Below are 12170 nucleotides of genomic sequence, written 5' to 3' on the forward strand. Positions count from 1 at the left end.
ATTGCTGAAGGGCCCCTGAAATCACAATAAGAACCACAAGGGCTGGTCCAACCCTAACACTGGTTATCGACAGACTATGACAGGCCCACATTAATTACCTCATGAGGGTTTTCGAGAGGATTAAATAAGCTAATAATGTACAACGCTAAGAAAAATGCCAACCTGGGTACCTAAGTGCTAAAATGTGTTAGTTCCAAAAGGGTCTCTCACCCTGCAGAGGGAAGCATCTGGTTTGAGTCCCCCCAGGAAAGATGGCGGCAAACCTTGGCACCGAGATGGAGAAGCGATGGCCAACAGGGGAACCTCCACAGCAGTTGGACAGTTCGGCCCAGTCCTGCAGGCCATCATGGCGCTCAGTAGACGCCAGGACTCTGGAATGTTGACAGGCCAGCAGCTGGAAGAGGGAAGGGGAATGGGCGGTGTATGCCTGGACTCGTTTCAAACCACAGGGACTCCCACTGTAATTACTGTCCCACAGAAATGTGGAGGGGCTGTTCCTCTCTTTCGGGTGACAGCACCACCCAATAGAACTTTCTGTGATGATGGGAATGTTCTGTATCTGCCCTTCCCAATACTGAGCACTTGAAATGGGGCTAGTGCAGGCGAGGGAAAAGCATTCACTTTTAATTTATTTTAAAAAGTAACCTCGACGCTCATGTGGGGCTAGAAGTCATGGTCCTGAGATCAAGAGTCACATGCTCTACCCGTGGATGCAGCCAGGTGTCCCTACTTTTATTTAATGTTAAAGTACATTTAAATAGCTTAGGCTGGGACAGGACTGCAGTGACGGCTAGACATGAACCTTTCTGGGGTATTTAGAGAAGTAAATTGTATTGGATGGGATGTGGAACTGGGTGGTGATTTGGAAACTAGGGAAGAGCCAGTGTAGACCCAAGGAGGCCACCTGGGTTTCTGGCTGGAGCCACCGGGTGGCAGGATGCCATTTATGAAAGAGGAAGAGTGGGGAAGGGACAGACTTCAGGGCAAGGAATGAGCAGCTCCATTATGGACAACTTAAGCTATGTTCATGAATACGGCCAAATCTGGTTTGGGACATACTGGCCTTTTAATCTCTGGTCTGATCCACATAAATCTCATTTCCTTATTTCCAAATTACTGGAAGATAAGTATATTAGGAAAATTCCACATAAAATTCCTACTTGACCAACACGCCTTATCTAGAAGATCTTTTTAAGTCTTTGGAAAGTTTGCATCTTTTGTTTCTTAGGAGCAATTTTACAAATAAAGCTCAGCTGCTCCTACAAGTTCTGTGACATTGAGTTCATAATCATATTAGTTACCACCAGAGAACATCACTTGGGAATATTTCTGTGGAAAAAACCTTAATCCTAAAGTCTAATTAGGGTCTCTCCAGGCTGTGCCATCCCATATAATAGCCACTAGCTACCTGTGGCCCGACCTGCAGGGCATTGGGAACACAGCCTCTCACTCGCATCTGACCTGGGCAGAGATGACCTCAAACGTGGGATTTCCAGTTCATCACGGAGGTGGAGGGGGACGAGGCTGAGGGTATCACACACCTATCAGGAAGGGCTTAACATTATACCATAAAACCAAAAGGATATGTGTAGCTACAAAGATAAAAATGAAACAGATAAAACAAACAGTCTTGTTTCCTCAGAATGATCAAGAGGTTTTGATAAGAAATTTTAAGGATAAAAGCAAACCAAATTCTGACTTTTAAGACAGAGATTTATGTTCTGTAAAAAAGCTTTAAACAGCGAATAACTTGTATGATGGAACTCTGGTTGATTTTTAGGCACAGTTTTTCAATTTAATAGAAGAGGCGAAAACTTGAAATGTCATGATATAAAAATGCATTCCAAAGCTTCTCGTGACAGCGCCCCAGCGGTTAGTACCTTCTTGGCCACCAAACAAAACTGCACGTAACACAGTTCGGACCACAGTCAACTTGGCCCGGAGACCGTGGTGGGGCAAGGCAGGCCCTGGGTTTAGCGAGGACCACGGCTTCACCAGCTCGATCTCTTGGGAGAGTCATTCCTGGCCCAGAGCCTCAACTCCCTCCCCCTGTGGAATGAGAACAGACGCTTGCCCTCTGTGGGCGCAATGCCGGCGTCAGGAGAAGACTGACCTGTGGAGGCGAAATCTGTTCACAAGATGGGGTGTGCCTGACAACGTAGACCCTTATTCCCTCCCCTTCTGGTGGCCACCAGATGAGACACGAACGGGAGCCACACTCAGTGGCTGCTGTGAAGCCATGTCAATGTGCGGACAGCGTGTGTCCAAAGGACAGGTCACCTTGATCAAAAGCTGGGTTCTACCGAGCCGGGCACATAACTGCTCACGTCCAGCGTCACTAAAGTCAAGCACGATGTCCTGGCGTGCTACCCCTTACGTGAGATTTCAAGACAAGGAGTAAATAGCGGGGAGCAGCGAACAGTTTCTGATCTGGAAATGGCAACAATTTAATGAACCCATTTGACTGTCATTTACCCTGCCTCGGTGGGGGGGGGGGGGGCGCGGGGGGGGAGTCATTCATTTCCCGAACGTTTTTACACCTGTAAGTGACACTAGTTCACAGAATGAAAACATACGTAATCCAGTGTCAAAAACCGGTGAGTTATAGAAACCACCCCTCGTTTATTTTTTCCAACACAGAGAAAAAAAAAACAAAAACGAAACAAAACATGGTTCCATAATCCAGTGTTTGGGTCACTGGAAAATACAGTCTGCATCAGTCACAATAGACGTCCCTGGCTGTGAGCGCTGTGGGGCACGGTGGTGGCCTGCGAGTGTCCTATCGTTCGAATAAAACGGGGGTCGCACGCGTGAAGGTCACGTGAGGGGAAACAAGATGGCCTACCACGATGTGCACATAAAGGAGGTCTTTGAAAAATACCCAGATCTCTAAAGGAATGGAAACACTCCTGTGCTGTGGCTGGTTTTGTTCCTTTTAATGACCGATTTTTGGCTTTTCAAGCGAGCTTCTCGGCCGTAAGGAAGGAGCTGTATGACGTTGTGGGTGGAAGCCGACAAGGCTGGTGACCTCTAGGCACGCTTTCCTGCCCCGACACGGAGCCAGCTCTCCTCCCCCCAAAACCCTCTTCCGTGATTTTTGTTATGGTTCCCAAAAGTAAAGAAAATGATTTCAAGTATTCAATTCCTATCAAAAATTGGTATCAAAAGTAATAAAGGACCTAGTTTCTTTAGAATTCCATGTTTTAAAAAATAACTTAGGAAGCAAGAGGTCCGGCCCTTTACTTGTATAAATACCACAGCGTGACTAGAGTTTCTTAAGACAACGTGGAGAGGAGTCAGTGTTTAGCACCTCGATCATTGATCTTAACGTTGGGAACGCCTCTGACACGGACGGGAGACTCTTATAAGAAGGTGAAATACTGCAAAAGAGAAACACAAAGAAGGAAGATAAAAATTAACACAGATTTACCAAAAACGGCAAAGCTTATATTTATTCCTATGACAATATTCTCTTTCCAACAACCCCGTGTGTGTAACGTCAGAGGCGCTGTGAACAGAACCGATGCCTCTACTGTGGTGGGCTGGGATACCTGTCGGCTCCCGCAACGAGCTGCTTGCAGAGTGTAACCAGAGTCTTTGGGAAGGAAAATTAAACTCTGATGTACACGTGACTGTGACACACACACGTCCCGTCGGGGCGCGTGCTAGACTTGAATCAGAGACACGGGGCCCAGGCCCACCTCACTCCTTATTGGCAAGGGGGCTTTCTCCAGCCCCTACTCTTATCAGTAGCAACGGGGACAGTCTCCTTAACTCACAGAGTCACCCTGAGCAAAGGAGGAAACAATGGATGCCAAAGGGTGGGGTGAAAGGGCACCTGCTCAGTGGGAGGTAGTTTTTTATTCATTCCTTAAAGAATTATTGAAGGGTTAACACTGTAAAACCATGGAAGAGACAGAAGCCAGATCGTTGACCTTATGGTCCTCTTACTAAAACATGTGGGAAGAGCAATCCTGAAACGAGAATATACTGGAACGAAGGGTGACCGTTAGCAGCGATTGTTACAAAGCTAATAGAATACTTACAAATCGAACAAGAGTGCACTACAGACATGGATTTCTCTGTCTGAAACAGAGTGCAAATCACCCCGCAATTTTTAGAGCAGCTGTTATGTCTAATAGATGGGACAGGCAAAGTTGGAGGTGACGTAAAACACATGGGGAAGGAGCAAGAATAAATGAGGTCAAACAGTGAGATTTGCTTGTTGTTTATTAACTATTAAAGCACCTACGAGCTTAATTTCATCCCAAATTTCCTGGAAACAAGAATCGGGAAAGGGCGGAGGGTGCTGGACTTCTCCTGGTAGCCGCTGGGGATGATGTCCGGTTAGCATTTACTAGTATTTACTAACCACTCACACGTATTCCTTGCCTACGTTACAATGCAGTGCCACCTTCTCAAAGTCTACAGTGCAGTAAAAATGCGGCTGAACGGGCAAAGTGCACCCACTCAGAGTAAGTCTGAAATGGGTCCAGCTCACCCTCCTCCAATTCCCTCCTGAACCCTAGGAGTTTGGGATAAAGGGTAAAAATTAGCCAAGAGAGACAAATCCCTGATTATATAAGGAAGACGTTTGTAACTTTTCTCTCCCACACCAGCGCCCTTGCCTTTTATTCGTTATTTGTTTTTCATCTGTGGACTCCCCCTTTTCAGGGGGGTCTTACACGCCCCCTGGCAACGTGGATTCCATCACAGGCAGAGTGAGAACTCGCGAAGGGAGCACAGCCCCAGTCTCGCACAGCCCCAAAAGGAGCAGGAAGTCCCCTCCCTACTTCAGAGGTTAATGTCTTTTTGTTGACCCCCCCCAAACAGTTACCTTTTCAGGTTCATCCAGCTTTTGGCTATTTTGCTAAAGGCTTCTGAACCCGGGGCTGTCATAGCTTCAAAGTCGACTAACTGAAAAAGAAGGAAGTTGAGGGATGGCATTAGTGTGGGGGAGAAAGGCTCCCTCGGAGATCTGTTTAACTTCTGGACTGCACCGCAAAAACCCAAGGACTGGAGTTTCAGCGCTCAGCCCGCCATCTGCCCTTCCAGCGTCAACGTACCTTCCCTTTGGGAATTTTTCCGGTTACTTCCTTTCCACTTGCCATCAACGCTCCCACGATCACGGAGTAAGCTATCACACTGTTTGAACAAAGAACAACGACCAGGCAGTCAGTCCCAGTCCACGGACAGGTGTTGGGTGAAGCCTCACTATGGATTTTCCACCATGGAAGACGACATTTTGTCTCTTTTAAGACGTCTCTAGAAATTAAACTTCAAAATAGTTTGTCTTAAGAATATTCACTGATTTGCTCCAATAAAAATATTTACCGGTTCGCTATTTTAAGGGTGAATGTGACTCGGGACACTCTTCTTTTTTTTTTTTTTTTCCTCAATGTTTATTTATTTTTGAGGGAGAGAGAGAGAGAGAACAAGAAGGAGAGGGGCAGAGGGAGGGAGACAGAGGATCCCGAGCAGGCTCCATTCTGTCAGCGCAGAACCTGATGCGGGGCTTGAACGCAGGAACCGTGAGATCATGACCTGAGCTGAAATCAAGGGTTGGACGCTCAACCCACTGAGCCACCCAGACGCCCCCAGAATATTCTTTTTCTCAGGAAAAAGTGTTTCTTTCATTTAGCAGTTTTCTTCCCACCTGGCTTTTCTATTCCTATAAAGGAATGAATTAGAAAATGTGTCTGCTTCTATTTCCAGCAACTGCACCCGGCGCGGCTTTTAAAATGCACATATACAATGCACTTTGTAATATAAACATACTGATCTTATTGTTGGAGCATTAAAACCTTTGACCCACAAAGAAGAAAAGCAGAACGCCTTCTCAGATTGAGCTAACAGCCCGCTTGGAAACTTGACGCGCCATGTAAATTTCCTTCCTGGCATGTAACAGACTCTCTCTTGCTTCTGACATTTAGTACACACCGACTACGTATGCCCCTGTGCGGGGCACCCTGGGCGAAGATAACCAGCATGAGGCTCTGGCCTCTGAGAGCAAGCAGCCAGGCCCAGAAGGCAGATGGCAAGAGAGCTGCAGACAAAGCCTCCCGTGTGCAGCGAGCGAAGCCTGGGGGTCACCCAAGGGGACGACCCCACGGAGGCCAAGGGCATGCATGCAGGCTACACCTTCCGGGCTGGGGTGGAGCAAAGGGGGCAGAGAAGAAGGAAGGGAAGTAGCTGGTGCAGAGGGAGAGCACGCGTGGACACGAAGGGGTGAGGCATGGCGGGCAGCCGCGCAGGACAGGGCAACGGGAAGACCCTCGAGAAGCTCCGCAGGGCAGTAAAAGGGCAGAGGAAGGAGGGCGGTGAGGAGGCCAAGGCAAGCTAGGATCAGATGGGACGGGCACTGTGCGTGACGACCCCGAGTTTGCACCTGAGCCGCTAGGTACGAAGAACGGGGGCAGAGAGGCTGAATCACTGTGTTGTTCACCTGAAACCAGGGTAACACGGTAGGTTACCTGTACTGGAATTAAAAGCAACCAACCAAACAAACAAAAGAACTGGGGCAGAGAGGGGAAGGAGGAAAGCCCGGAAGAAGGGAGACTAGCCAGAAAGGTACGGGTGACGAGGGTTTGAACTGTGGCAGTAGCTGCAAGCAGTAGAGAGGACAGACCCAACCGGATTAGGGACTGAATACATGTAGGCTCGGGGGGGGGGGTGGGGGGTGGGGGGGGGAGGAGTGCAGGTGATTATAGTTGTATGTCACCCCCCTCCTGTGTCACCACGAGCCAGCAGAGCTGCTGTGAGGACAAAAGGGAAAATGCTGCCTATCCTCGCAGAGCCTGCTTAGGTGGTTGATAAAAGGGGGTGGGCAGGGGCGTGCTCACATCACACGTTCGGTGCGCACCCTAATAACAGTTAGGCTGAGGTCACAATATATACGCTCTTGGTTTGTCTCCATGCCTTCTCAACACAGCAAAACTTACTTCCATGTTTAGGAGAGCTTTACTTTTAAAGTGTTGAAGCTAAGGACATTCAAGTATATTATTTTGGCCAAAATATCGTAAATTCAAGTCTGTGCCAGCAACAGCACATGCCCCTTCCCTGATCTACGGCTCAGAGAATAAACAGAAAACTCTGCAGACTCACCCCCCCGTCTTAATGACACCTGGAAAGCTCCTGATGGATTCATGAGTAGTGAGAATTTGTTCACAATAATAAAAGTAGTATGGAATGGTTGGTAATCAAAAAGTATAAAACTGATGGGCAAAAACTGGGAGGAAGGGGAGAAGAAGGAAGGGTAACAGTCTGGGCCAATACGAGAAGTTAAAATACAGTGAGTACAACGCATGCACATAGTAGGCCTTCAATATATTTGTGTTGAATGAATGAATCCTTGACCTGTAAAACTTTTTTTTTTTAAGATTTTTTTCAAGTGTGTTTATTTTGAGAGAGAGACAGAGAGCGAGAACGAGCAGGGGAGGGGCAGAAAGAGAGGGGGAGAGAGACAATCCCAAGCAGGTTCCACCCTGTCAGCACGGAGCCCAAGGCATGGTTCAATCTCATGAACTGCGAGATCATGACCTGAGCCGAAATCAGGAGTTGGACAGTCAACCGACTGAGCCCCCCAGGTGCCCCCTTAACCTGTAAAACTTAAGCACACTATCTTAGAACAATCTTTCATAATTCTTTAGATGATATGGTAGATTGAGGACATAATATCTGGGTGGATTTTGGAAAAAACAAAAGGGAGTGTCTTGCCATTGCCTGGGGGTAGGTAGTACAAGCAAAAAGGAGTATGTTTTTTCAATGTAAAAACTTTTATTTAAAAACATTTTTAAATTACAGGGTATCACTCACCTGGATCCTCGAGAGAGTGGCATTAAATTATAAAAGTAATAAACCAAGGATAAGATTAAGTTGCAAACAGCATCAGCTTCCTAGGGGGGGGGAAAAAAAAAGACATGTGCTCATGAATTTAAATACTAGATTATACACTAGTTTTTTACGAGGTGACAAGACATAAGAATCATTTACATCAAGGAAAGGGTTATTTCATGCCTCTCCTACAGGAACCTACGTTCCCATTCTTGAATACTTCATATTCTTTGCTGCCATTTTTTCCTTTTATTAAAAAAAAAATGCTTTTAAGTTTATTTATTTATTTTGAGAGAGAGCGTGTGTGTGTGAGCAGGGGAAGGGCAGAAAGAAAGGGAGAGAGAATCCCAAGCAGGCTCCCCGCGGTCAGTGCAGAGCCTGACGTGGGGCTTGAATTCATGAACCGCGAGATTGTGACCTGAGCCAAACCGAGAGTCGGGCGCTTAACCGACTGAGCCACCCAGGCGCCCGTTACCATTTCTTCCTAATGAAAGGGTATGTATACAGTTTGGTTTAGAGCAATATTTTCTGAGCTGTTGTTAAAACTGAAACCTTTTCTGATAAACATAAAAATCTCAGCCTCCTTTAATGTTACTTGACACGTCAAGATACATATTAAGATTTAAACAAAACAAAGTGCTTATTAATGCTGAGGATGGTTTCCCAAGATTCTGACAGGCACACCCTCTGCGCCGAGATTTAGGTAATAAATACACTTAATTACGTAAAAACCTGAATGCTTAATTGTAGGTATGAACTGATTGAGTGCACGAGAAATGAACCGACTGCCCAAGGACCACGGATATCTACTCCAGAATGTGGACACTCTCAGCACAGCGGTAGCTGCTATCACCAAGGGGGCAGGCCAGATCCTGCCTCCAAGGAGACCTCTCGAGTTGGGGTGGGACCCGGAGGGAAGAGGTCACAGACCAGGAAAGGCCCACTGAGTGCAGCATGGGCCGCTGTCACTCTGGACCGACTTGTTCACTTCAATCTTGAGAAAGCCCAGACTTATAGCAACTATATAAATGTATCATTGCCCTTCCTCAGTCACTATCATTACTAAATACAGTAATTGTTTCCATAAGAATATTAAAAAGAAGTATTTATAGGTCATCAACAAAAACCGATCTCAAGCATAAGGTGCACGCACAATACCAGCGAAAGGGTAGAGGCTTTAAAAAGGTTACAAAAGAATCCTAGGAAGCATGGATAAAATGGAAAAAAGCAAAAAACCAAAAAACCTACCCCAAATTCTGATGAAAGGATCAGTACTTTTCCTTTTGCTGTTAGATCTTTATAAAGTGCATCTATTTCGGCATGATATAATTGTGTTCTTTCTTCTGTGGTTTGTGTTTCCACAGAAAACAGTATGTTGCCAACCCTAAAAATACAACAATGTGTGTCAGAGGCACGTATCATACAATTCAAAGAGCCAAACACAGAAAGCAAAAAAAAAAAAAAAAAAAAAAAAAAAGGAAGGAACCAGTAGGTCGATGTGGCACAAGACGTCCGTGAGAGTATATCCCACCTAACTACAGCCAGATTGAGGCGTGTTCCATAAGCATGCAATTTTTTCACAAAATACAATATTTTGTTCAGTCTAACCATGTGTACCTATTATAGGAGCTTAAGCTAATATAGAAGGAAACTACACATCGTAAAAATGAGGGCATAGTAAATATTTTCTCAGACAGCCACCCTATTATGACTGAAGATCGGGAGCCAGCACTGTTCAAGGAAGTTCAAGGACTCCATGGTGTCTTCAAGCTTTTGCTGCACACCTGGCTACACGCCAGGTACTGCGGAGGATAGAAAGTTGAGGCAACAGGCGTTTATCATATAACTAAACAGTTCTTAGATCTTGTAAAGAAGAACACAGCACAGCTGTTGCATTTACTGGGAAAGGGACAGAGCCCTGAGGCCATCAATTATTATAAGACCATATGCATCACCTAGTTCGTCAGGGTTCAAAAGAGGGAGATTAGGTCTAATTTGGAAAGACATGGACGAAAACAGGAAATGCTTCATGGAGGAAGGGGCCTGAATTTGAAAATCAGGACGGGAGTGAGAGAGGCTCAGAAGCAGGCGCTGGGAGGTGACCACAGGGAACAAGCAGCCCAGCTGAATCAGCAGGCCAAGTTCAAGCAGGAAATGTTGCTCGAGGCCGCATCACAAAAGGCCTTTAGTGTCTGGCAGGGGAGGTGGTCTCAGTATCCACAGGCAGTGGAGGGTCTGCAGTGGGGAGCCACCAGGAGACAGGGGACGGAGACACCAGTTTTGAATCTACTTGTGCTGTGGGGGAGGGTGGCACATGGGTGGGGGGGTACACCCAAAATTCAAGGGATATGGAGGCTCCTAGGTGAAGCTTGGAGTTCAGATATAAGTAAGACTGGTTAATGAGAATGGTCACTGCAGTGCTATATTTTATAAAGTGAAAATGAGAAACACTCTAGATGGTCAGTAACAGAAAAGTAGTAAGAGAAACTCAAAAATATCCATAAAATGAAATACTCTGTAATCATTACAAATGCTTACAAGAGTATGAGAAAATGTTCATGATCAGGTAATGGTAAGGGTAGAAAAGAAGCAGGTTCTAAAACAATGTGGAGTACAACCTCAGTTTTTAAGGAAAACAACCTAATGATTTTCTTTTTTATCTTTGTCTATCTGTGCATTCTAAATTTTTTTTTTAACGTTTATTTATTTTTGAGACAGAGAGAGACAGAGCATGAATGGGGGAGGGTCAGAGAGAGAGAGAGGGAGACACAGAATCGGAAACAGGCTCCAGGCTCTGAGCTGTCAGCACAGAGCCCGACGCGGGGCTTGAACTCACGAACCGCGAGATCATGACCTGAGCCGAAGTCGGACGCTTAACCTACTGAGCCACCCAGGCGCCCCTCTAAATTTTCCATAATAAGGCTGCACTAATCTCATAATACATTAAAACCTATATCCAAAAAAATCTTACAATGGCTTTCTATCTGCCAATCTGTCATCTTTTTTCATTTTATCATTGAGTGTTGCCCACAAGGAACTTCAAGAACCCAGAAGAATGCTTTCCACAAAGCACGTTAGACATTATACTTAATATCTAGAAAGTAGTCAGATAGCAGCACAGTCGAATGTCTGCTGGCGTAATACTCTAAAAGTCACGTTAAAAACATAACTGGCTACAGCTGCACACTGGACCTTGACAATTTTCATTTCAGGATAAAGCAAAAGTCTGGTAGGTCTGACCTCCCGTGGCAATAATCAGGTGCATGCGCACTTCCTGACACCAGCCCACCTTCATGCCCACGCTTAGGAAGCATACGTACTTGTCTCCCGTAATCGTGATTGTGAATCCATCGTATTCCTTCCCTTGATCTTTGAGGCTGGGAACTTTTGTGTTCACAGTGAACCCATCCTTCGTTTTAGTATTAAACTGCTTTCGGGGAAAACAAATTCACATTACTAGCGTATAACTCATTGTAAACCCCCAACTGCTATTCTGTAGCATTGACTCTGACTTCCATGTTTTGAAGTTTATTTATTTATTTACTTATTTGAGAGAGAGAGAGAGAGAAAGAGAGAGCGAGCACGCAAGCAGGGGAAGGGCAGAGAGAGAAGGAGATTCCCAAGCAGGGCGGAGCCGGTTGTAAGGCTCATGACCTAAGCTGAAACCGAGAATCGGACGATTAACCGGCCAGCCACCCAGGCGCCCCCTGATACATGTTTTTCAGAAGGGTCACCGAAGTTCCCGACACAAGTGACCATGACCACGCCTCCTCTACAGTGACCAAGGGCCCTCTGCCAGTCCCTATGGCCCCACACAGAGCCCAGGGTCAAGTTGCACTGCCCCGGGGCCCCCCACGAGAGGCCAGCACAGAAGCTCAGCACACCAGGCTCACAGCTCCCCGAGTCAGCGGGCGCGCTGCTCACTTCTAAGAGCGCCTTTGGGTTTCTCATCATCTTAACTGGCAGCACCTTAGGATTCTTAGCAGGACAGTTGTGCCTAATACCCCCAAAACCCGAAAAACACCTGTGCTCATGCTCGCGCTCCTTCGAGGCAGTCTGATTTGTCCCGAAAAGTACTCAGAATTCCATCTGTCAAATCGAGAATTTCACACATGTGCACACACAACTCTGCAGACCACAGAAAAGTATGTTAGAGGGACGACACAGAGCCAAGAATGGCCTTCAGGGGTGACAAGTAGGAAGGCAGTTTCAGAGGAAAATATTTTTGGCAAAACCAAGATGCTAATAGATTTTGTCATTAGTCCAGAAAAATCCTCACCAGGTTCAATTATTTAGTGTTGCCAGCTGTTTTTGTTCGAACTGATAAGGAACCAAGG

The 12170-nt window shown here is 46.1% G+C and overlaps 1 protein-coding gene across 7 annotated transcripts in view; it reads right to left on the reverse strand.

Annotated features, from left to right (window-relative positions):
- Positions 1–2580: 2580 nt before the first annotated feature.
- TTC13 (tetratricopeptide repeat domain 13) overlaps positions 2581–12170 on the reverse strand; it is a 78321-nt gene continuing 68731 nt past the window's right edge. For 4 of the 7 annotated variants that reach the window (XM_027046880.2, XM_027046879.2, XM_027046877.2 and 1 more), the window contains 6 exons: positions 11154–11263; positions 9082–9217; positions 7816–7895; positions 5067–5145; positions 4838–4917; positions 2581–3380 (listed from right to left, as the gene is read on the reverse strand). In XM_027046880.2, the coding sequence (XP_026902681.1) occupies positions 3266–3380; positions 4838–4917; positions 5067–5145; positions 7816–7895; positions 9082–9217; positions 11154–11263 (600 nt within the window). In that variant the 3' untranslated portion in view covers positions 2581–3265. The remainder of the gene's footprint in view (positions 3381–4837; positions 4918–5066; positions 5146–7815; positions 7896–9081; positions 9218–11153; positions 11264–12170) is intronic. The other 3 variants (XM_027046881.2, XM_053207022.1, XM_027046878.2) reach the window with 1 other exon arrangement.

Source organism: Acinonyx jubatus, chromosome D2 (genome assembly GCF_027475565.1).
Source record: "Acinonyx jubatus isolate Ajub_Pintada_27869175 chromosome D2, VMU_Ajub_asm_v1.0, whole genome shotgun sequence".
Classification (NCBI taxonomy): Eukaryota; Metazoa; Chordata; class Mammalia; order Carnivora; family Felidae; genus Acinonyx; species Acinonyx jubatus.